We start from the raw sequence: 26,776 nt of genomic DNA, 5'->3' as shown, positions 1-26,776 counted from the left end.
ATACGTAGAAATATATTATACAAAAAGTTACTTCTTTTCTTTTTTAAAAGGTTCAATAAAATTATTTCTCTTCTACGGACAATTACTCGCATCAATTCTAGCTACACTTTATAGGTAGAAAATAGAAATATCCATAAATGTAACTTATTTTCTTTTTTAAAGGTTCAATAAATTATTTCTCTTCTATGGTCAATTACTGGCAGTATACGTCATAGACAAGAGAGTTGAGTGTCAAGATGGCGTCGGTAGGAAGTGACGGATGAGTGAGAAGGACGCGCCCCCTTGCTAAATGCTCACTCATTGATTATAATTATTTAACTACTTCACTGCTTCGTTGGTCAAGCTATCTATCGTTCAGTGCGACTGTCGAGGATAACGCTATAGCCTATAGATTAGGTTACGATTCACGAAATACAGAAAAAAAAAATCGTTCGGAATTTTCTTTCAGCGATTAGAAATGGTTGGAGGTACTTACATTATGAAATCAAATTATTATATAAGCTGGTAAACGATTAGATTGATCACCTGATGGTAAGCAATTGCCGCCACCCATGTACACTTGAAACACGAAGCGTTACAAGTGCGTTGCCGGCTTTTTGGGTTAGGAATTTAAGAGGGCCGGGAACCTCACTTACACAACGAAACACAACGCAGGCGTTGTTTAACGTCGGTTTTCTGTGAGGCCGTGGTATCACTCCGGTCGAGCCGGCCCATTCGTACCAAAGCATGGCTCTCCCACACTTATAAATCTTTATCTTTAGACACCTTTATCAATTTATTGCACTTTAAAACTTACCACCATTTTAATAAGATAGGAAACTGCGTAACCACAAGTCATTGCATGTATTATAAGAAACCATGATTCAGAGCTACGATTGTCTCAAGTACGGATTAACATGCAAATTGTGCGGACGCAGTGATTTGTCCACGCGATCCAGTGATTAGGTACATTTGATTCATAGCTTAAACGTTTATCCGCATAATCTACCTACTAGAAGTACCTAGTCGAAGCTATACGAAAGGAAGTTGTGCCTTAGTAACTACTGTTCAAATCGTTGTGGGACACACTCCAGGCGTCGGGAATTGCGCGACGATCTCCGGCCACCATCCTTAGGTACCTACGCTGCATTTGTCTCATATCCCACAAAAAGTACCGACCGGAGTGATCCGGAATGGCCTCACAGAAACAGAAAACCGACGTGAAACAACGCTTGCGTTGTCTTTCGTTGTGAGAGTGAGGTTACCAAAGGCCCAATTACCCCCCTTCCCGATTTCCCAATAGGGATTTCCTGAAACCTTAAATTCCTGGCAACGAACTTGTTATGCCTCTGGTGTTTCAGGTGTCCACAGACGGCGACGATTGCTTACCATCAGGTGATCCATCTGTTCGTTTACCGGCTTATACCATAAAAAAAATCTTTTCACACTAATTCTTCAGAAACTTAACATTTGTTAGACGGTTGTGCACTTTACCGACTTGTCACTCGTAAAAATAATCATTGTGTTGTGCTTGTCTAGTTGCCTTGTACTATAATTTATGATTTATGGCATTATTTATAAGGTTCACAATTGACATTTGCTCCTGATCTTTGATCACCATAAAGTTATATCTAACGTAAACAATTTTAATTATTTAATAACAACTGCAAGAAGTATGTGGGTAACCGTGTATCATGCGTTTGTTTACGTTTAACGAAATGGAACGAAGCACCTTCGGCACTCTGATTGGTTGGTTCATTCGAGCTGGCCAATCAGAGCGCCGAACGCGATCTCGTTGTTGATACTACCTCTATTATGGATATCAAACGAATGGGCTTGATTCATGAAAAAGAGACAATTAAAACCGTAACATACAAAGTACCTACTTAGTTTTTATGTATTACTTGTTAGTTTAGTAAGAGCCTGAAAGTCGTTTTCATCTTCCCCAAGCAAAAAACTTTCCACTTTGAGATAAAAAAGTACACAAACCCACTGTATTCTACCTATTTCTTATATTCTACCTACCATTAATCCTATGTTCCGTAATTCAACCAATAGTAAACACTACCTATATTACACATCTTACATCACACCTAGAACCAATCTTCCTCCATTAGTATGGATAAAATGTATATCAATATGTCGGACTCATGACGTAATCACGTCCGTCAGCCGTTTCCTGATTACCAACACCAGCTTCACATTACCAAGAAACCAAGATGTTGCCTTACACAAAACAGAACAATAGTTTCTAGGAAAACAATAAATAAAACATAATCAACGCTTGCAACACCGACAGTGATAGCTTATGAAATTAAACTCATTTTTTCCTACTGGCAATTTATTGGATAGAAATTGTGATTATTCAGAGATGATTGTAGTTTAATTTATTAGTGGTTATTGTTGTAAAGGTACACGATGATTTGTGTTTGGTCTTTGTGCTTAAGATATATTGCTGTAGAGGACAGATATTATCTAGAAAGAACTAATTATAGGACTGAAACATTTAAGAGAACTTGACTGAGTAGATGGTACGGTGGCTGGACAACTGGCTGTCATGCAACGTGTCGCGTCCATTCCCGCAAGGAGTAATTGTTTGTGTGATCCACAGATTATTGTTTCGGGTCCGGGTGTCATGAGTATGTAAACTTGTATGTTTGTAAACGCATTCACGACGCAGGAGAAAATTCTAGAGTAAGGCAACGTTATTTAAAAAATAAAAAAAGAAGACAGTGCGCGTCGCAGCGGTATTTGATAAACCTGAAATTGTTGGGCAGACCGCCCGTCTCCTTTTTTGGGGAACTTTACTCTCTGTGTTCCAAAATACTATTGAATAGAAGTAACAATCAACTTTAATAACAATCTTTTATATCTATATTCAAGTCAATATAAGACGTAATTGTTAAATGAAAACCTTAAAAAAGAGTTTTTTATTAAAATCTACCATGGTCAGTGATCATGGTTTACCATGACTTATTAGTAGTTATTAGTTATTACATAAAACAACATGATTGTAACACAAATGAGCTTTAATTACAGTCCTGTCTCTGTTACTGTTGCTAATGGTTACCTTCGAAATATTGCTCTGTTTTACAATGTAATTTGATGTTGGCAACACTTGTTTACTATGTTGCCAGACTAATTAAATGTTGAAGTGTTTCATTAAATAAGTACTTGGTCATTGATCTAGTATTTATGTACACTTGAAATGATTGTATTTTATCGTAGCCGTTACAAAGACCGGGGAAGGTTATTTAAAAAAGATATATTCCACCTAAAGGTTCTACACCTGGTAGTCAGTAAGAGTCTGACACCCAAGGCGGGCGAAGTCATTGGATGATTTTCGCACATTAAAAAAAAGTCAAATTTAACTTTCTCTACAAAAAAATTTAGCTGTATGTCAATCGTGTGGCAACATAAGTTGTGTAGAGTGATGGTAAAATACAATTCATTTTACCGTTAACAAGGTACAATCTTAGCCCAGCTGCAGGTGTTGAAAGAGCTGACTAAAGGTTGAGGGGCGAAAATCATCCAATGACTTCTCCCACTTTGGGCAAGGCGAGAGGTATCAGTATCAGACTCTTACTGACTGTGGACTACTTAGTGGGTTACCGGGGTTCCGGGTCGAAAAGCAGGTTTTTAGTCAGTACGAGTTTGATTGGATGATTTTCCCTTAAAAAAAGCGTGAATCTTATGGCAAAGCCTCTTATGGAAAACCCATAGTCCAGCAGATTGTCACGGGCTGTTAATATTGATGATGATGATGAAATATGTAAGAATATTACCGTCAATTAAGCGTAGTTCCAACAATGACGGGTCTTTAATATTTCCATTAGTTTTATGGTATAATCTTACCTTACTAAGTACCTATTGGTAGTTGTTCAACCGACGATGTTGCGAAACGACTTGTTAAATACTTAAGTCTTACGTTTATTGAGTAATTTTATTAGATAATTAACATATTAATTGGCTGCTTAAATAGTTTTTGTAAAGTGAAGTAAATATACCATGATTGTATCGATTTTAGATTCTGTACCAAGACTTTTTAAAAACTAAAATCGCAGATGTGTTCGGTCGGAGCTGTAAACTACCTAGCGGCTACTCTACTACTCCGGCTCGAAAAGCAGGAGTACGAACGGGGTGGTTTTTAGTCAGTAAGAGTCTGATACTCCCTCTCGCTTCGCCCAAAACTGGAGAAGTAATTGAATTGTTGTTCCCCTTCAAAAAAAAAAAAGATATTAGATTTTCAACATCATTGAAAAATAATAAGTTACAATGAACATAATAATCTAGACTGCACAGTTGTCGCGGTGACTAGACAACTGGCTGCCGTGCAACGTGTCGCGGGTTCGATTCCTGCACGGAACAACTCTTTGGGTGATCCACAAATCGTTGTTCCGGGTCTGGGTATCATGTGTATGTGAACTTGTATGTTTGTATACGCACCCACGACACAGGAGCAAATTCTAATGTGGGGTAACATTTTTTAAAAAAGAAAAAAAATCAACAATCGTCATTTTGTCTGCCTTCTACCACATAGAACTCTTAACTAGGTGGAAGTTGTTGCTTAGATTTCATTACTCCAGTTCCTAGTAAAGTAATTACTTAGATAAAAAATAATGGCTCCTATACTTTAACTATGGATCAAGCCATGTCACCTAAGATGGCGCCTCCAACCGACCACGCGAGGAGTCAGAAGTCACAGCAATTACCGTTCGTATTATGATGGTAATAGTCGGTGATTGAGCCTTATCAACTTGTTATTAAGGTCTATAGTTAGTTAGTATAATTTAGTTCGTAAATATGTACGCAGTAAGCAGAGAAGACTGCCTCGTTGGCCGAGTGGTTAAGAATCGAATAACGGCCAAAATGAGCTGATTTCTAGTGCGACTGCCGGGCAGGGGGTCTCGGGTTCGATTCCCGGATTGGGCAAAGTATGACTGGGTTTTTTCCGGATTTTCGTAAACTTCTCAGTGGTAGCACGGAGTCAGGAAATGTGCGTGGTATATGGCAATAGGCTCACCATCTATTACGTGGGACTTATAAATTGTGAAAAGTGGGTGTTCAATGTACTGTGTAGAGTGGCATTACGTATCATAATGTGCACATCTGCCTATACCCCTTCAGGGATAAAAGGCGTGACGATTTAATAAGCAAAGAAGACTATATTTGTCACACTATATTTCTTTATCTTTCTACAGGGGTGTTTTTATGAATCTTAAGTATCATTTTTATAAATAAAAGTTATGTTATAAATTTATAGTTAATTACAATTTTATTTATTTATGCTTTGTTTAATGCAATAGCAAATGGTAGCACATGAGTGGTGATAATTTACGATTACAATAAATATTATTTGCGTCACATAATAGTAAATTAAATAAATAAAACTTCTCATTTAAATATATAATGAAACAATAAATTACATATCCTGAACAGAATGATAGTTAAAATATAACATTTTTTATTATTAAATGTGAATGGTGTTACGAATTAAATAAATATATAATATACTTTAAAAGTTATGTTTCCTGGCTTATGTGCAATGAACACTTGCCTTCCTTGTTGGTCGAGTGGCGCAACTAAGGAGTTGGAACTCTGTATCAAGCAATGTATTATTGGTGTTGCTAATAATTCCCGGAATCTAATAGCCCAGTCTTTGTTATGACAGGAAAACCTTCAAAAGGCGCCTAGCTTTTAGGGGATAAAATACTAGGGAGTGTGGGGTTCACGTGGTCGCTCTCAGCGCCTGTTTGGGGCACCGATTCCTCTAAATATACCTGCTTTGGAGAGTAGCACTGAGTCTGCAGTTTGTATGTAGATCTGGGTGCCGTTGGTAGAGGGCCTTAGACGGACATACAGACACCAGATTGGCGATATATTAAAGAAGGGCCAAAAATAAAAGTACCCTTAACCGACGATCATGCATGAAAAGACTGATGACTGTTGATGAAGCGAAAAAAGGTATGTAAGATTCGTAGCAATTGGCGTTCCTATTGTCTCTGTCTACCTCCATGGGAAACAGGCGTGAGGTTATGTATGTATGTACATATGTATAAACCGATTATATAAGAATAAATAACATTGACGTCAATTTTTAAGCTTTTTTTGCTGATAATAATCAGTTTATTAATTTATTTGTGTCCGACTGAAACAACCTGTTGCTTGCGTACACAGTACCCAATTGCTTAGGTACTTACTTACATTAATGCATTGACATTTATAACTTAAACTTTAATCGTTGGTTATAGGGTTCCTTATCCATTAAAACAAACACTAGCAACTGTTTTATAACTTTTTAATTCGTTTATCAGTTGTTTTTATTGAACACGCCGGAAAACGAGCAGACGTATCACCTGATGGCAAGCAATCGCCGCCGCCCATGGACACTTGAAACACTAGAGGCGTTACAAGTGCGTTGCTGGCATTTTGGGGCTTAGAAATTTAAGGGTTATTGGGAATCGGGGATTGGGAAAGGAAAATTGGGCCTCCAGTAACCTCACTCATACAACGAAACACAACACAAGCGTTATTTCACGTAGGTTTTCGGTGAGACTGTGGTATCACTCCGTTATTTAAATTAAAGTCATATTTATCAAGAACCTGTGGAGATTTTCTACGGCAGAGGCAAAGGATAAGCAAGCTGAGGTGACAGTAGACCGGCCACATAACATAACCGATGACATTTAACGTAGACGTATTATAGAGAGGAGACCAAATGTAGGTAGTATAGGGCGTCTTCCAGCTATGTGGGGTCGCAGAATAAAATAGTGAAGTTATGATCAGTAGCCTGATTTGCTTGTTTAAGTTTTTATTTACCTTTGCTTTTATTGAAAAGCCGTTACTTGATTTTTAAATAATATGTATATTTGTAGGGAACCCTTGCTAAAACAAGCTATTCGACTTGACCAGTTTATATCTGTACCTCATATCTTTCAAAATGAAATGCCAGCCATTGATATGACTGTTGCGTTTGACGTCACACGTGCGATTTTAAATTTTAAATGCATCTAATGTTTTTTGCGCGTGAAATTCAATCCGATACGTTGTTTTTATTTCAGTGGTGCCATTTAATTAGGTGGCACTTAAACTAGAACTTTTCTGTTAAATAATTTATTACTTGTAAGATAATAAAGGTCATCTTATGGACGTAAAAATAATAATTTATTAACCTAATATTGCGTTTATTATGTTTTTTTTTTGATGGGGGAAATTAATCCAATTACTTCTCCCGCCTTGGGCATCATACTCTTACTGACTAAATACCACCCCGTTCCTACTCCTGCTGTTCGAGCCGGAGCCCCGGTAAACCCGCTAGGTAGTCCGCAGCTCCGGACGTTTTTTGGGTAAGCCGAGTTTCTGACTGTGAAGTCTCGACATTGATAACGACTTAACCATAATTCAGTGGTTAAGTTATACAACAGATCGATTAACGATCAAGCGACCTATTTTTGGCGTTATATACCAACTGGTGGCTCAGATTGACTTAGTTCTTTTTTTGTAGTACTAGGTACTCATAATAATTATAATTCAAACCGATGCTATTGTTTATTACTTTATTATGCACCGTCGTCATAAAAAACATTGTATATTATACTTGTACCAGCATATTGACGTAATTTCAATTGCGGGCTAAAAGGCTAGAGGCCAAAGATTAAGTTGTAAATAAAGTAAGGCTTAGTTTATGACATATTATTATATTCCGTAGCTCATTAAGTTGTTCTTTTGTTACGGCAGCAAGTTTTTAGATAGCTAACTTAATAACTACTTAATTATATTAATTAGGCGAGTTACATTTTTTCACAGTATCCCATTATCTGTAGTATAGAATTGACTCAATGTTATTCATTTAAAATTATGAAGCCCAATTACCCGTCTTCCCAATCTTCCCAATCCCCGATTCCCCAACAACCCTTAAATTCCTAACCCTCAAAAGGTCAGCAACGCACTTGTAACGCCACTGGTGTTTCGGGTGACATGGGCGGCGGCGGCTTTGCTTACTATCAGGTGATATGTAAGCCCGTTTACCGGCTTATATCATATAAAAGAATGTTAGAAAATAAGTATTTTCATTAAATAAGGAGAAATTAAGGAAATTTGAAAAACATGAAGCTACTGCTTATAAATACTTACAGCTACTAAATATAAATAGGTGTTATTTTTATATTAACAATAATTTATTAACTATAACAAAACACATTTCCTTATTTCCACAACCTTTGCTAACATTAACTTCAAGTATGTATTCAAATAGAAGTATATACAAACGTTCAGCAAAACAATAAACAAACATTACCTACATCACTATTTATCGACAGTCCACTTATCGACAACTGTCAACACGGACCTCGCACACCACTAGTTTGTACAAATACTTGGGCTGAATCCAGGGACGGATTGGGGTTTTGTATGGCCCAAAACTTGTATTATAAGGGGCCCAAGTGTTAGTATGATAAAGGGGGCCTAAGTATGATAAACGATCCTATAGGATACAGTCAAGTTTGTAAAAAAGAACTTATTATCAGTATGCAGTGTCTCTATGTCTACAGTCAAATTTTCTTGATGCCTGATCCAGAGCTGCAGGTTAACCTAGCGGGTTTACCAAGGCTCCGGCTCGAAAAGCAGGAGTAGGAACGGGGTGGTTTTTAGTCAGTAAGAGTCTGACACTCCCTCTCGCCTCGCCCAAAGCGAGAGAAGACATTGGATGATTTTCCCACCTTAATAAAAAATAGTTAAATTTACTTTCATAAGAAACTAGTTAGAAATGGCTATTGTATTCAATGAAGTGTCTACCGGTTTAGCATAGGTCATTATTAAAATTACTACTTATTTGGCTTTCCGATTTTCCAAATATTAGAAATAGCACAAAGTCCGGTACAGTGGCAGTATATGGCTATAAAATTGCTCCCTATTTCATGGGATTCATTAAGTAACTGATGAAAAGTGTGTTTACCTGACAAATCATTATGAGTATCTCTGCCAGTTGATGAATAAAATTGGGGCCCTTTGTACCTTCGGGGCCCCGAGCTGCAGATTTAAGATCCGTCCCTGTCTGGATCCCTACAAGACCAAGTGGTTACCAAGATGATGGAGCACTAACAGTACAGTGTACAAATAATTATCTATTATGTTTTTAGTTTCTACTTCACAAGTATATATAAATAAAACCTTCGCAGATCCTTCTTACAGTCACGTGATATGTGTTTGTGGATGCTTACCATAAAATATATACAATGCATACATTGTAATCATATTGTAGGTATTAGGAATGTTTCTGCCAGTGTGAGTGCGTTTTAAAAGCACAAAATTAATAGACACACATCTCTATATATGAAAATATGTTGCTGTTAGACTTAGTCTCGCTAAAATTCGAGGCTGGACCGATTTGGCAAAGTTTGGTCTTGAATTATTTGTGGAAGTCCAAGGAAGGTTTGAAAGGTGAGCAAAAAGTGTTTTAGGCGGTTACGTAGTTTGTTGGGTTATCTAATTCATCATAAAACCTAGATATGTGCCAATCTTAGATTACATAATGAACATTGATTTGAGTTAATGCATTACAGATTCTATCACCATTAACGTAGGTTTTTTTAAGGGGAGAAAATCATCTAATAACTTTTCTCACCTTCGACGAGGCGAAAGGGAGTGTCAGACTCTTACTGACTAAAAACCACTCCGTCCCTACTCAGGCTTTTCGAGCCGGAGTCCCGGTAAACCCGCTAGGTAGTCTGCAGCTCCGGATACCATTAACATAGGTGGATTTTCATTTAAGCGCTTATATTAAATTAACATTGCTTCACATGTTTTGTCTATTACCACTAAAGTCATTACTTACTATGGCCCTACAGTTTTTTTAACTGTTTGTATGTTTTAAAAATAAACCATTTGTCACTCACTTATTACGCCATTGAATTCTATTTTTAAGACAAACGTCAAAAGTAATGACAACTGTGTCATAAGGCTGTTAATGTATGAAATGACGAAATAAGTAATTAACACTAGATCCTAGTACATTGGTGTTTACGTCAAGCATTGTTTACGGAATAAACTTTATGTATTTCTTTATTTTGCCAACGAGCAGACGGATCATATGATGGTAAGCAAGCGAGTGCGGCCTTTTGGGGATTGGGTCTCCAGATAATTTGGATTTTAAACACTTCATATGGCTTAGTATGAGTTTGTTTTACGTCTAATGAGATCGAAATGAAACCGCATTCGGCGATCTGATTGATGGGTTCCTTCGAACCGGGCAATCAGAGCCGAATGCGCTCTCGTTTTGATTTTGTTTAACATAAACCAAACTCGTATTAAGCTCTCTGAAAATCATGATTTTTAGAAGACACAATGAATCCTTTTTCCCCACCAAACATTGCTCTTTTACGTCAACTTAATTTAAATAAGAGTCAAACTCATCAGTCACTTATTTCGAGTAAGTAGTCAACTCGGACCACATGCCTACGGCCCATTTGGGACGAGTTGCAGAAATTAAATTAAAATAATATTTTTAGTGGTCAACTCGTCCCACGTCACTACCACAATGAGATAAAGTACAGTCAGTAGCAAAAGGGTTAGTGTGGAAATAATAAAGTTCTATTACTTTGTTGAAAACAAAAGATTTTCTAGGAACTTCATTCTATCTATGTTATCATTTACTTCATAAGTGACCGCCATGACCATTGTTTAAGCCACACATGTTTACTATTCTTAGTAATTTTGGATAACACATGAATTTGTGCGATTGCTAAAATAAATTGAGCTAATAAATTATTTAACCGACACTAAAAAAAGAGGTTCTTACTTCGTAAGGATGTTGTAATATGAAATAATCTATAAATAAAACGAAAGTAAAGAAACAAAACAATAAAAATATTTTTAATCTTGTGTTGCTAACTGTACCAAACATTGATAAAGTTTAAAGATCCATACAAAAAAAAAGTGGGACGAGTTGACCACTAAAAATTTAATTTATTTTTAATTTCCCCAACTCGTCCCTAAATAGGCCGTAGGCATGTGGTCCGAGTTGACTACTTACTCCTTATTTCGTCCAATATTTGACTACCGGATTGTCCCTAATAAAAAAAAAACGCAATAATATTAGCTACTGATTGCCCATCAATCATTTTACAGTCAATTAAATGCTTTTTCTTAAAAATATACAGCTAATTTGGCTAATTTAGTGCTTAAGTTATCGTGTACATATTTTTTGCTTCTTCAAACCAGAAATAGGCGAATAATTTGAGGTTATACAAGCTCGGATCGTTACCTCCGACATGATTTATAACTAAATTTTATATCTTAAGGTGAGTATAGACTACTACATTTACTTATAACAGAACAACGAGCCGCTCTATGATATTATGTTCTAGTGAAGTACGAATTAAAATGATAAATCAATTATCATGTAATCGACTTTCTCACGTAACTGTTTGATGAGGATCTCGACTAGTTTCAAGCCATGCTAGAGGCTCATATTCATGAGCAGCATTCCGCGACACAATAGGTGGCTACCATCGCGCTACTACGGCGATTGTCTCACTGCTACTCTAGCAAGTAGCAGAGTAGTAGAGTGTGAGTAAGCCATTAACATAATAATTAATTTAGATTGTCTCATGAAAGTTATAATAAGACTAAAATGCTTTGGAAAGTGAGCTTTTGCCTGTATTGTACCATTTGTAAGAACTTTACATTAAACAGGAATGCTCCAGAAAATGTTTTAGTCTATACTCATCAGACTGCCTCGTTGGCCGAGTGGTTGCAAATACGACTGCAGGTCAAGGGGGCTTGGGTTCGATTTTCGGGTCAGGCAAAGAACTGTGGGTGGTTTTTGGCTTTTCGAAAATTTTTTAGTAGTAGCACGGAGTCTGGAAATGTGCCCGGTATATGGCAATAGGCTCACCCCCTATTACATGAGACTTACAACAAGAATTGTGAACAGTGAGTGTACATTGTACAGTGGCATTACGTGCCATAATGTGTACCTCTGCCTACCCCTTCGGGGATAAAAGGCGTGATGATAAATAAAATTAAATATCTATACTCACCTTTACATATTAATATATTTGACATTTTGTTCAAGAAGCTACATATTGCTCAGTCATTACATTACATAAGTTTGGGTAAAAAAATTCGGCCTCCAATTTGACCTAGAGAAGCTGGGATTATTAAACTTGTAAGCAAGTTTTTTTGTATATAAAACTCCATGTTAACACGCATATACGGATGATTAAAGCTGTCTTTCAGCTAGCCTTCATATTTATGGAGAATTAATAATAATAATAACTGATCAAAATGTTGTATGAATATATTTTACTTTTTGACAGAAACTCAATAGAAAAAATCACCGGATTATTCAAAATCTTTGAATTTATATCGATTTTTACAAAAAAATCTGTTAAATGTTATTGAAATTGACATCGTTTTTTAATATCGATTATTAATTAGACCCTTGCTAGGCGTCTCTTGCTACAACTCTATAATAAATCTAACCACCTCCTTATTTTATTGGCCTCATTGGTCAAGTGGTCGCAAAGCGACTGCTGGATAGGGGTCTCGGGTCGTGCAAAGAATTACTGGGCTTTTTTCGGTTTTTACAAAATTTCTCAGTATTAAAGAGTCTGGAATTGTGCCCAGTATATGGCAATAGGCTCACCCCCTATTACATGGAACTTATAACACGAATGGTGAAAAGTGGGTGTACATTGTACATTGTACAGCCTGCGGCACCCCCCATTACATGGGACTTATAACAAAAAAGATGAAAAGTGGGTGTACATTGTACAGCGGCATTACGTGCCGTAATGTGCTCTGCCTTTCCCCTTCAAGGATAAAATAAACGAGACGTTGACTAAAAAATATCAACCAAAAATCACAAACTTAAAATAAAGATGTCAATATCGTCAAGTGTATTGATAAGTGCCCTCAAAATACTTTCTCAGATTGTCCAATTCACCTTGATTCGACAATTTCCTCTCTTGACATGTTTAAAAGCAGTGCTATGAAGCTATGGCCTTCTATAACAGGTTCGACTTATTAAAGAGCCTTTATTTTAAGGGCCTTGCGATATATTTTGACAGCTATTGTCATTTATACTTTATTGACACATAAGATCGTTATATTATCGACCTGTCGTTATTTTAACGATCGGTTTTGGGCGCCATTCTAAAAATAAGTCGGTAATGCCTTACATAAATGTACTTTTTTTTTAAGGTTGACATAACTGAGGCGGGGTTGCCTCGCAAAAAATAAATAATTTGCATCAAATATATACAGCCATTATAGTTTGATACAGGTATTAAATCAAAGTCAAAACAGCTTCAATGAAATAAATCATACAAAATCAAGACATACTTCATTTTGACACTTAATTAAAAAGTATAAAATATTTCATTATACGATTAAACGCAACTACTGAGCAACAAACTTATTAATACGGGTGGTCAAAAATGGAACTAATTTTAAGTTCATACAAAAATGGCTCTAAGAACATTTTGTACGAAGAAACTAGCGACGCTTTGAACTGCAAAATTAAAGTTGCATTGGGACAGTATTTAGCAATGATAGACTAGGTAATATATAAATGACTTTTATATGAACTTGCTCATGTAATGTAATGTATGTGTAATTGAACGGATAATAAATAGAATTGCATAAACATTTGCACATAATGAGGATGATTCGATCAAAAAATTTGGTATTGCGTACAATATACAGGAGATTTATTAAATAATTTTATTATAGGATGTAAGATCTGTCTAGACTGTTCTTGAGCAATTAGGTTTTTCGTAGTATAAAGTAAGAGTCTATCTATGTGTGAATCTATGAGGACCTTATCTACCTAACTTGAGCAGACATGGTGCATAATATTATTTCTTATGAGAAAAATAATGAAGTGTAACATACATGTGTACACCTATGTGTAAAAAGCTCTAGGTATTAATTAGTAGATAGTATTAGATAACTCACGGTACCGCGCGCCGCCCTCGCTTCTCAAGAATATGAGTCCCAATGTGAATTGAAACTAGTAGAGCTTTACTCGTATAGTTCTCGTTAGTAAGCCGTATATAAGTATTTTTTTATTAAAGCAGAAGAGACCTTAACATATTAATAAGACAGCTTATTAATTATGTTATCTGATTACCCATTAAATACATTTAATAATTATCATTAATCTTGCCAAAATTCTCAGGGTTAAGAACTGTAGACCAATTTTAATGTCATGTTATTATTTTATTTTTTTAATGAACTTGCAAAGTCTCCTTAGCTGTAAATTTTGTCGTGTTAATATTAAAAAGAGTTTCGCCAGTCGCGGATCGCAGGATGTGGTGTAAGTAAACTTCAAGTAAAGCAGGTTGTATAGCTAAATAACGCGTTAACAACTCGGAAATAAAATTGTAATTTAACTCCCTTTTGCCTCGAAATGTCAAATACTAAAAGTGTTTTAATTGAATTATCCGTTTCCTACTCTATATAAATCTACATACCTGAATTTATCACACTTCACATTATTATATGTATTACCTATAAATGTCAAAGTTTGTTTGTTTATCCGTGAATCACGCCGAAACTACTGAACGGATTTTACAGTTATTTGGGTTTTTTAGGCGACTTGCCGGATTTTAGGAGGATTACCGGTGCTCTGGCTCGAAAGGCAGGAGTAGGAACGGGGTGGTTTTTAGTCAGTAAGAGTCTGACACTCCCTCTCGCCTCGACCAAGGCGGGAGAAGGCATTAGATGATTTTCCCTTCCTAAGAAAATGTAAGGGAACATAAACTTTAACAATATTTATTTAATTGAATTTATTATATTCAGTGTATATCTACGGATAGTAAATTTACTGTCATCCTTCATTCTCTTCCCACCAATTTAGTAAACAATTAATAATAAAAAAAACAATAGAAAAAAAATATAATGAAATAATAACCAAAGTCAAGTACTAAGGCAGCAGCAATATGAAGTACAACAATGAATAAAGTCACGGACGTGTAGCTAAGTTCATTACAATATAATACGACACTTACAATACTAATGTCGTATAATTATTGTACTAGGGCGACATGAGTAGAGGACGGGTTGTCAATTTTAGCACTTGTTCGATAACTTTGTCGGTCACTTTTTGTGCGTCTAACATTTACGAGTAATTAATTAGGTCTTAAGCATGATTTGCATAATTATTCACTGCATCGCCATCACGCGATTAACACCTTAATACGATTGATAATTCAACACTGGTCTGTGAGGTAATTTCTATTTTGATCTCTTTTTTGCTTTAGGTAGGAAAATTTCCCAATTTACCGTAGAAGGAAAATGTTTTGGATCATGTGTAGGTACTTATTAAGTACTAGCTTCTGCCCCCAGTGAGATAAAAAGTATTCTATCACCCAAGTCATCTCATGCCCTATCTGTATACCAAATTTCATCAAAATCCGTTCATTAGTTTCAGCGTGATTCACGGACAAACAAACAAACTTTGACATTTATAATATTATAATGTGAAGTGTGATAAATTCATGTATGCAGATTTATATAGAGTACGAAACGGATAATTCAATTAAAACACTTTTAGTAGTATTTGACATTTTTAAATTTCAATTTTATTTTCGAGTTATCAACAATATTATAATGTGAAGTGTGATAAATTCATGTATGCAGATTTATATAGAGTGCGAAACGGATAATTCAATTAAAACACTTTTAGTATTTGACATTTTTAAATATCAATTTTATTTCCGAGTTGTCAACGCGTTGTTATTTAGTTATTTTAAGTCTGCTCTGTTTATCAATAAAATACGACCAACTTAAATTATTCTTTCTAGAAACTTAACCTCAATAACTCTCACGAACAAGCTCAAACAACCAAAAAACATAATTAAAACTTCAAAGACCCTTTACAGAAAAATTTTTCAATAAAAGAAACCAACAACAATACAATCCTGTATAGAAAAAAAATCCTGTATAAAATTACCAAAAAGAATCCCCTACCTATAATTATTTAAATTTAACGATTAAACCAATGTGAAAAGACATCCGTTCGTAACATTTTATCGACTGGCAATCCTGCTCCCGCCATTGTCGATGTTGACATTTGACCCGCACATGCGCAATGCGTGTCGCGACCTACGTTTACATACAATGTAGAAAAAATTGCTCACAAACAAAGCTGCTAGGATTTTTACACATTGAAATTCAAGAATTAAGTACTTCGTCATACATACATGGAGTTGCTTAATATTTGAGGTAATTAGCGAGGACGGTTGTTAAAGAAAAATACTTGTTTGGTTTTTGTAGTGACTTTATTTAACGATAAACATTGGTTTCCTTAATTATTTTTATTGTGTTAAAGTTATTTTTGCTTACTGTTTACATTATTTAATAATGTTTTGTTTGTAATAAAATATATTTCAATGAATAATAAAACGTAAAAAATATGCTTAACAAGTTATTTAATTACTTAAATATAAATAGCATTGCATATCAACTGTTTACCACCTCCTAGGGACTGAATTCGGCCATATTGGCGGCTACAATCACTAGCAATTTGATTGGTTAATCGCGTGCATGCCTAATCATAGCGCGCTCTGATTGGCCGAGAGTCCCGACACAATTTGAAATCAGAACTCGTGGGTTGGATTTAGCGGGAATTCCGTTCTCAATAATACATGGAGCTACAAAAAGATGGATATGGTATTTTTTATAGTCCGTGTAGTCGTTAGTTTTACATAAGATAAGTGATTAATTACTTAATAAAGATATTAAATCAGATATGTAAACGATATTCAAGAAACCACAAACATACTATAATTTGTATTTTTAACCTTATAACCTTAGTTGACAATTGCTTACTAAGAATTTATGGTAGACTGCTATAATTTGTTTGTGCGGTTGGTAATATCATAGCCTATTAATTATAAATATTTTATAAATCTAAAAGATCACCACCAAGTGTAGGGCACGCGCTCTTGAGGTTCGCTTAAATAAATTATGAGCAAAGAATATAAAAAATTACTTGTCAATTACTTATTGGGCTAAAACAAACTGAACTATCATGGAAGCTGAATTTACTATCAACGTTTTACGAGGGGAAAATCATCTAATGACTTCTTCTGCCTTGGGCGAGGCGAGAGGGAATTGGTACAGGGGTAGATTAAGGTCTGGAATAACACATAGGATACTTTTTATCCCACAGGACCGCGGGCGAAGCCACTGGTAGAAGCTAGTATAATAATATAATTCTTATAAAAATAAAAAATGACAGATCGCTTGTTACAGTCTCTACCTACCGACCTTCAAACTCAAAATGCTATTCAAAATAAGATTATTTTTACACAATTTTTGCAGAAAACAATTGTCTCATTATGTGTCTTGGGAACGAGTTGTCGTTTACCGAAAATTGTGCATGTCACTTGTTTCTGCACGAGAATTGAAGGTTATAAGTTAGTAGGCTGCCAATCGTGGTTTCATTGTTATTTTTATTTCTTCACTGGCTTCTGTCAACGGCTTCGCTTGCGTCCGTGTCCGTGGGACAAAATGTATCCTAAGACCTAAGTCAGCTCATACCCTGTCAGTATACCAAATTTCATCAAAATCTGTTCAGTAGTTTAGTAGTTTAGACAGAATTTTCAACCCTGTAACACAAAAAAACACATCAAATTAGATACTCACAAAGAAGTGAGTAGGTATACATACATACATAACCTCACGCCTGTCTCCCATGGCGGTAGACAGAGACAATGAAACGCCAAGTGCTACGATTCTTACACACTCTTTTGCTTCCTCAACAAAAATCTTTTCATGCAAGCTCGTCGGTTAAAAGTACTTTTAATTTGGGCCCTTCTTTGATATATCGCCAGTCTGGTCTGGTCTAGCCCCTGCCGAACAGCCCCGTTCAAGAAGTTCCCAAGAAATGATTATAAAAGTAAATATGTACCTACAAATAGCTGTGAAAAACAACGCACTTAATCAAATTAAGTTCTTTGAGAAACAACGCACTTACAAAACACCTACTTACCTACATGCAAAGTTCAAATCATAACCTAAAAACAAAAATAAGCTTCTCTCAATTTATCAAAAACCTTGCTGTAGGTACCTACGTACGTATGTACGTGCGTTCTCATATTTTTTTGTGTTACAACCGGTTGTTTACCGCTTTCATAACAAACCGCTGATCATCAGGCGATGGACGCGTAAATTGGACAATTTCGCGGCAACGTCAACTGGCGCTACGTAACACACAATATGGCCGCCGTGACAGGGCTACCAAACGTCAAAATTTTATGTCGTTTAGTATTTTTTTGCTGTTTTATGGCTGGGAAATTGTGGATTCTGGTCTATAGTCTACACTTCTGTACTGTTAATGTAAAATTTAAGTTCCAGCGAAATATTTGCGTGTAGTTTCGGGTAGAGGTAGAAAACTAAGCTAAAAACTTGATTTTCTTGGCGAACAAAAAGGTTCATTAATGAATTATTCATGTAGATAAAGTTCACGTATCCTAGGTATTAGGTTATCTTAAGTAGGTAGTAATTACGGAAAACACTCACTAAAGGAAGCTAAAGGAATAGGCCAACACTGATTATTTTTAAACGTTGCCCCACACAAGTACTTATTTTCTCCTGTGTCGTGGGTGCGTTTACAAACATACAAGTTTGCATACACATGACACCCAGACCCGAAACAATAATTTGTGGATCCCATAAAGAATTGTCACGGGCTATTGTTGTGACGATCTTGTTTAAAGTCTTATATTTTTAAAAGCACAGGACGTTTTAAACCGCAACCCACATTACGAGTAATTTCGTCGCACCACGCAAACCGAGTTAATTATTCAAATAATGACATGTTGATGTATACCGATATATTCTAACCGTTTCTCAGAGTTATTTTAATTACCGTATTTACTATCGTAACACGTGTAGCCCGGGTTATGTGACATAATCGTAATTATATACACTTACGTTATATTATCTAGTATTTAATTATAATCCCTGATAACTATCGCATTGTAATAAAACCTTTTTACCATACCTATATAGATAGAATTTGACATTTGTGAAACGTCAAATTCGTAATTTGAAATGAGAACGTTGGCTAACGGTGAATGTCTATGCTCAAAAAGCTTGCTTAAAACTTAAATTCTTATTAAGCTGTTCTAAAAATTAGGATAAATACATAACTTTTACTTAGTGTCACATCATGACAACTATTGGTAGGTAACCCTAATCTTCCGCATAAGTTTTACCATTCACTATTACAACAATAATTAACGAGTGTCACATTTGACTTTAACCTTTAAGTACACGCGTTGTTTAGGATAACGTAACGTCACGCGTGGGGTCCAGAAGTATCCCCAATATAAATTCACATATATTTTCCGATTTTTTAAATATTTATTGAAATTTGTTTTAGATTATAATAAAAGACATTATAATATTTATTAAGAGATTGCCCAAGTATTTATTAAACATAAAACAATCAATATTTAGAGAGTAAGGAATATTTTTATCAAATTAACAGTCTTTTAGATATAATTTTCTAGCACATGTTTAATGTAATACAATTTAACAAAAGAGTCAACTTCAGACTAACTTAACTAAATTATCCTAATAAAATATGAATCAAAAACAAGTAATTAGAAGAAAAAATAACAATAAACATTATAAATAAAAAAATGACAAGCCTTGAAATGTACTAACCTAAACTAACGTTAAAAACCATTCTTTGGGTTGGCATGGTAAACGATAGGTAATTGCTGTTGAATGTGGCTTGCAATTTTTTTTTTGCAAGACTTACATACAGTAGTGCTTTTTTTATTTTTAGATCAGACGCTGAATTATGTTCGCTATGTATAGATTTACAGTCACTTATATCACCCACTTCTTCCAAAATATTCTCTTGAGGCGTGTCTCCTATGCCTTCGCTTTCTGAGTCACTAAAATTATGTATGATGTGATCAATTTAATATTCAGTTAGTCGGCGACTCATTTTTCCTTTTATCAACACCAATTCTGAAAAGCAAACAAATAAAAAAATAACTAAGGTGAAAAAAGTAACTACGTTAAATCACGGGTGGGGTCTGCAGGTATCCCCACGTAAGCAAAAATGTAACTTACCTTAGCACAAGAGCGACGTACGTCCACTCGCCGATAGGTTTCGCGTCGCACTGAGATTAGCCGGAAACACGAGATCGTAACTAGACAATTTCAAAAATTATCGTTAAAAAACAGCGCGTGGGGTCTCCTCAGACCCCGCCCGTGACGTTAAAGGTTAAAAGTAAACAGATTTAAGAAACAAAAGAATCTTAAAGTCGAGTCTTACATACATATCTATGAGGGAATCTTAAATACATAGGTACCTATCTATGAGCCATGCTTAGGTAAAAAAATGAGCCGGCTCGACCGAAGTGATACACGGCTTCACAGAAACTCGACGTGAAACAACGATTGCTTTGGGATTTATCGTACAAGGAGGTTATTACCTTGTCTCCCAATCCCGAAATCACCAACAATCATAAAATCCCTAACCCCTAAAAGGCTGGCAACGCACTTGTAACTTCTCCTCTGGTGTTTATGGGCGGCGGCGATTGCATACCATCAGGTCCATACCATCATCACCATCGGTACCATCATTTTTAGGGTTCCGTAGCCAAATGGCAAAAAACGGAACCCTTATAGATTCGTCATGTCTGTCTGTCCGTCCGTCCGTCCGTATGTCACAGCCATTTATTTCCGAAACTGTTAGGCCTACATAGTTGAAACTTTGTAGGTTGGTGTATTTCGGTAACCGCTATTCGAATTTTGAATAAAAATTAATAAATTGAAAAATTAAAGGGGGGCAGTCCATACATGGAACTGATTCAAAAAAAAATTTTTTTCAGCTAACATATCCGTGATGGGTGTCTATGGATAGGTCTTCAAAAAAGACATTAAGGTTCCTAAAACCAATTTTCGTCAAAATCAACCGTTTGAAAGTTAGACGCTTCCAAAGTGGAAAAATGAGTGTCCCCCCCTCTAACTTTTAAAATAAGAGAGTGAGAAAACTAAAAAAATATATGTTGTAGATTTCAATAGAAACTACGAAAACTAGAAAACAACGAAAATTAGTTTGAACCAGATATCATTATTAGTTTTTAAGAAATAAAACATTTTCAAAAACTTTGTCTTTCATACAAACACTATGTAAAACCAAGTTATTTAACAACTTTTATATTATGTCATCTACTTGCTGTTACGGAACCCTTCATGGGCGAGTCCGACTCGCACTTGGCCGGTTTTTATTTACTCTAATCCAATAGAATTATAGCTCAAATTCGATCTCAAATCAAAGTTTTTAGCGTAAACCATCAATCACAGTTAATATCTAGAGCAAGACAATCTATATATGAATGTTACGTTACTGAGACAGATAGGTACCTACTTCTCGTACCTAAATGTTTGTGGTCACATTTTACAACCACAAAGTAGAGCAATATTATCCACTAAGCGATGTTTCGACCACAGGCCTTTTGAGCTTAAATGTTTTCGAGATCTCCGTAGAATGTCCGATGTCAGAGGCATTCTTTCGGTTATTATTTAAAAAAGAAAACGTTGTCCTATACTAGGATTATGTCTTGTATAGTAGGTGTTTGGCAAACATACAATGTTCACATACACATCACACCCAGTCCCGAAACAACAATTTGGGGATCACAGAAAGAGTTGCTATCGGACCCGCTACACGATGCACGGCAGCCGTTTACCTAGCCACCGCACCAACGGAGTAGTTTATTGAACAGGAATTTGTAAATTATGTGCAGTTGATATCTACCGTATCAGTACGGTAGAATTCTTAAATATTCAGATATTTAAGAATTCAAGATTTTGTTAAAGATATCCTAAAACATTTTAGAAAGGCAAGAGCGAAATGATTGAAATAAAAATTTAAAACAGCAGGTTTAAAAAAAAAATTAAAATCCAGATATTTTTCTGGGAGGCAAGGATTGACCGCAAGAGAGGAGTGGTGGGAAGTGGGATAGTTGCCCTGCAGTGGGACGATCATGAATGAAATCTAATCAATACATAATTAATTATGTAACAATTTGTATTCTTAATTCCCATTATAAGTAGGTAGTATTCTAAGGATCTAAATGCCAAAAAAAGGTTGCAGACTTTCGTCTTCTACCGAAAAAAAAACCGCGTTCTAATTTCAAACACTTAGGTACAACAGTAATGACGTCACAAAGACGTCACGTTTCCGTTCGAAACAGTTTATCGAATGACGAGACGTTATTTCAAATGTAACTGGCTATTAAACAAAATGGCGGCAATCACTAATTAATGGCTGTGTTTGTTGCAGATAATTGGAGAACGAGAATATGCTGTCAGACCGACGAGGAGGCCGTCAGAGGAACTACAGACTGGACAACCCTTAGAAGTTATAGTACAACAGGTAAATTGTTTTTTATTATTCCCTATATATTTATTTAAAATCCTCTAAATTTACATTTTTAAATACTACAACATACAAAATAAATAATATTTAAAAATATAAAAATAGGAGCCTATCAGTAGCGGAATCATGGTCAAAGCTACCTATGATCAGGGCTCCAGAGACAGAAACCTCCTCACAATACGTGCCATTTCGAGGAGTACTGCCTTCTGCATCAGGCCCTTGATCCATCCGCCCAACCCCAACCTCCTAAGATGATTGTTGAGGCTGTTGGGTATTAATCCGTTGATTTTTTTATTATTATTAGTTATCGTAGTTTCTGTAATCAAGTCAAGTCAAGTTATTTCAAATAGACCGAGAAGGCACGTTTGAACGTTATCAAAGGAAATATAACAATATTAAAAAAAAAAACTAAATATCTGTCTGTCACTCAGTCCTCTACTGAAGCTATTTGCTCGTTCCAAAGTGTAGTAGAGCTTTCATGGAGTAGATTTATTAAAAATGCTTTGAACACAAACATATATTTTCTCTGGGACCTATCATCTACGTAGCGCTTATTTTTTAAGTTCAGTAGTGCCCTTAATCCCCTTAATGGGTGTGGTCTACATAGCACAAGTGTAAAAGAAAACAAAGAGATTAATGAATAGAGATTAATTAATGAATGATTTGCAGAATATGTCCATAGTCCAATTTGGAAGTACCTACTGGATAAGGCTGCATATAGTGTAGACCTATGTTTCTTGTATTTTATTCTGTGTCTTTGAGTTACTAATATAGTTTGTAAGTTTTAGTAATACTAACACACTATGGACTGTAAAAAAAGGTCGGAAATAAATGCTTTGAATTTGATAAAAAAAAATTAAATAGATACAAAAACTTTCAGTACCTGTAAGGGGAACAAAAGAAAAACGAGTTCTAAATAGAAAACTCTTCTTTTAGACACCCAGTGTGCAACTGCAACGCTTGTTACGATTACGACATGCAAGGACATTTATTTAATGGTAGAGAGGTGTGCAATTCCGCATAAAAACTGCATTAAATAAAACACCTTTAAGTATATATGTATGAATGTATGTATGTACAGTTGCAAAACAAAATATATAAAACTATATGCAAAATATAAAATAATACGGGAGCTTAATTCAAAATACTTATTAAGCATATTTCTTATTATTATAATTTACATAAGAATATGAAAAATTACTCAGTAGATACTATCTACTTAAAAAAAGTTGGTCGTTAATGTCGTTGGGTAACAATGTATTGTGTATTTAAGTATTTATTAATTCCGTATTTTCATTACATTACATAATAAATGTACCTACTTAATTTAAGTTTCCTTCATATGTTTTTTGGGTACCTTGAAATAGTCGGGTAGGTAGATACGCTTGTTTTGTACATAATAAATAATAAGATACGTCAGTTGCATAATATTAAACTGTTACTTATTTCTAGAACGCTTTGTGACTAAAAATATATTTCAATTTGAACTATGAGTATAATAAATATATCATGTTTTTTGTTACCCGCTGTGTGCTGTGTGGTGACGGTCGATTTAAAGCAAATTTTTCATTATCCTTGCTCTTGCACTTCATCAGTAGTAGGAACGGGGTGGTTTTCAGTCGCCTGACACTCCGTCTCGCCTCGGCTCCAAGCAGAAGTCATATTACTTGATTTTCCACCCCCGAAAAAAGGCTGTTCTATAACTTTTTACTTCCAAAGATCGAGGTGAACTTGATTGCGGTCCGCAAATCTACCATGTTGGTTATCAGAATAATTTAGACCAATGACGGGCGAGAATGCGATTAAACTTACTTCGAAACTACAAAAGTACAAGTTATTACAAATTACAATTACAGATATACATAGAATAGCTTAACTGTTCCTCTATGTCCAATAGCTCAGTTTAAAAGTAAGAATTCACAGTTACATAATAGTTCTTATTGCTCCCTCTATGTGATGATGTATGAAAACTTCATCACGATAGAAAACCTTCGAAAAACCGACGTATTTGACATTGAAGAACACATTGACTACTCTAACCTTTTATAAATACATACAAAAAACTATAATCCTTCCGCCATGCAACGATTTACCTACTTGGAACATAGGAAATGTCAAAAATAAGTAGGCAAACACACTAATTATGAAGTCATGGTAAGCAATAACCATAGTCTTACTTAAAGCTTAACCTCGTAACAAAAATTGAAAAGATCAACAGCGAGAACTTGTTAATTACCGTTGCTTTTGACGAAGTACCTTTTTTGATGGCAAGGGTCAGAGCTGCAAAGGTTTCGTGGGGCAAGTGTTACGGCATTTTGAAACGCACGAAACCTTGTACTTTCCAAAAATATTACGATACTAGAATACCTATATTTTGAACATGATCGGCTGTCATCGTCAGGATCATGGGTGATGATGGGCTATGTTTCTTTTACCGTTTGTCATACCTAATTATAGCTTGGAGTAGGAGATCTCAGTCAAAAGGTTAATAAGAAAGCGCTGCTGTCGGTTGTTCGTCAAATGTATAGTCCAGTAGCACATTTCTGATGGTTCTTTTCTTTATGCTACGTTGCTGTGCGTTTGGCTTCCACCAATCATATTCATTGGTACACATAGGTTAGCACTATTGGAAACGGACTCAGATAAGCTATGTTTTTTATATGGAAAGATGCGTGCTATGGATATGTGCTATGGATGACTTTCCTACTATCGATACATCGCATACTTGAGCTGCGCATCTTCCTCGCACAGCTACATAGCTTAGTATCGATAGAAATAGTTTCACAGCTTAGCAATTACATCTTCATAGCATAGCTACATAGCTGCTCCGATGAAAAAGCACCCTTAGTCAGCTCTCGCGACACCCACGAGACGACTAGAAGTGCCGACAAATGCGTTCTATTCACCCGTAACACACGGCGTATATATCTATTACTTACAAAAGGACATCTTTACCCACATACCCAACCTTTTTAAATCATAGACGCAGCAAAAAAAACCACGCCATTATCCCCACAGCATCAAACGTCATCTTTCACAGTAAGGTCAAAAAAAAACCTTAAGTTTTTCTATCCGAATGTTCGGTAACGATGACAAATAACAAATTACAAACATTATGTGTAAACTTAGTGAGGTAATTTATCAAGTTAATGTAAATAAGTTTTTACCGTGAGCTTAGTGAGTGAGTGTGTGAGTGAGAGAAAAAGACTTATGTTTTACTAGTCGTCGTAGCTTGTGACTTCAGTCACTTTGTAAGTCTTTTTAATGACTTTAGGATGCCAGGGAGGAGTGGAAGGAGGGTAAGGAGGCCTTTGCCTTGCAGTGGGATAGATCATGGCTGAAATCTAAATCTAAAAAAATATTAATGGGAAAGTTTGTGTGTTTGTTTGTTTGTTACACCTTCACGTTAAAACGGTTGAAGGGATCTAGATGAAATTTAAAACAGGGGTAGATTATGGTCTGACGACTACGTTTGACCGCACAGTTGGCACGGCGCGGTGGCATGTAGCTGCCATGCAAGGTGTACCGATTTTCCTCTTCTATCTAAACCATAATTTTGGTTTCTATGCCAAATTACGCCCGAATCGGTTTAGCTATTTTGGAGTCATTAAGTACCAAACATACAAATACGACAATTAATTAGAAATATTAAGTAATGTAGATTTATTATTTAAGCGAAGATTCCCTTGGACCAAGATTGTATGAAACTTAGTTAAAGTAATATTGACAATGATCGGATTGCTGTTGCTAATATCGAAATCTGCTTAGGATAGATGTCGCTAGTGAGGTTATTGAGGACAGGGTCTTAAGTTTCTTTAGTTTAAATGAGTTAAGTTTCATTATGAAGTACTAAGTATATGACTGCACGGTTAGTGCGGTAGCTGGACAACCGGCTACCGCCCTACGCGTAGCGGGTTCGATTCCCGCCCGCAACAACTCTTTGTGAGATCTATAAATTGTAATTTCGGTTCTGGATGTCATGTGTATATGAACTTCTATGTTCGTAAACGCACCCACGATACACAAGAAAATACTAATTTAGGTATAATTAGATTTTTACTGATTCCTAGTTATTAGGAATTGTTCTTAGTGTTTAGCAAAAAAGTTTCTTTATTGATAAAACCTATAAAAAAAAGTAAAATGATGTCTTGTAGATAGAATCAGACAAAATTCTACTTACGCATTCAAGGAATAAAAATCATAATGTAATGTCATGTTGTAATCTGGCCAGACAGATTAGCGGTAATTAATTATACTTATGTCTAAAATGTCCATACATGGTCGAATAAAGTATTTCTTTATTAGAAACGTAAGCAATAAAATATTAATAGGATTTGGCTATAGATAGCCTATTTACGGTCGCTTTAAAATGATTTTAGG

The 26,776-nt window shown here is 35.6% G+C and overlaps 1 protein-coding gene across 2 annotated transcripts in view; it reads left to right on the top strand.

Moving 5' to 3' along the window:
* LOC118277059 (RNA-binding protein fusilli) overlaps window positions 1-26,776 on the top strand; it is a 105,659-nt gene that overhangs the window by 26,693 nt on the left and 52,190 nt on the right. For both annotated transcript variants that reach the window (XM_035595718.2, XM_035595717.2), the window contains exon 2: window positions 22,301-22,393. In XM_035595718.2, coding sequence (XP_035451611.1) covers window positions 22,301-22,393 — 93 coding nt within the window. The remainder of the gene's footprint in view (window positions 1-22,300; window positions 22,394-26,776) is intronic.

The sequence above is a fragment of the Spodoptera frugiperda genome, chromosome 10, assembly GCF_023101765.2.
Source record: "Spodoptera frugiperda isolate SF20-4 chromosome 10, AGI-APGP_CSIRO_Sfru_2.0, whole genome shotgun sequence".
Lineage (NCBI taxonomy): Eukaryota > Metazoa > Arthropoda > Insecta > Lepidoptera > Noctuidae > Spodoptera > Spodoptera frugiperda.
This window is presented reverse-complemented; position numbering and strand designations above follow the sequence as displayed.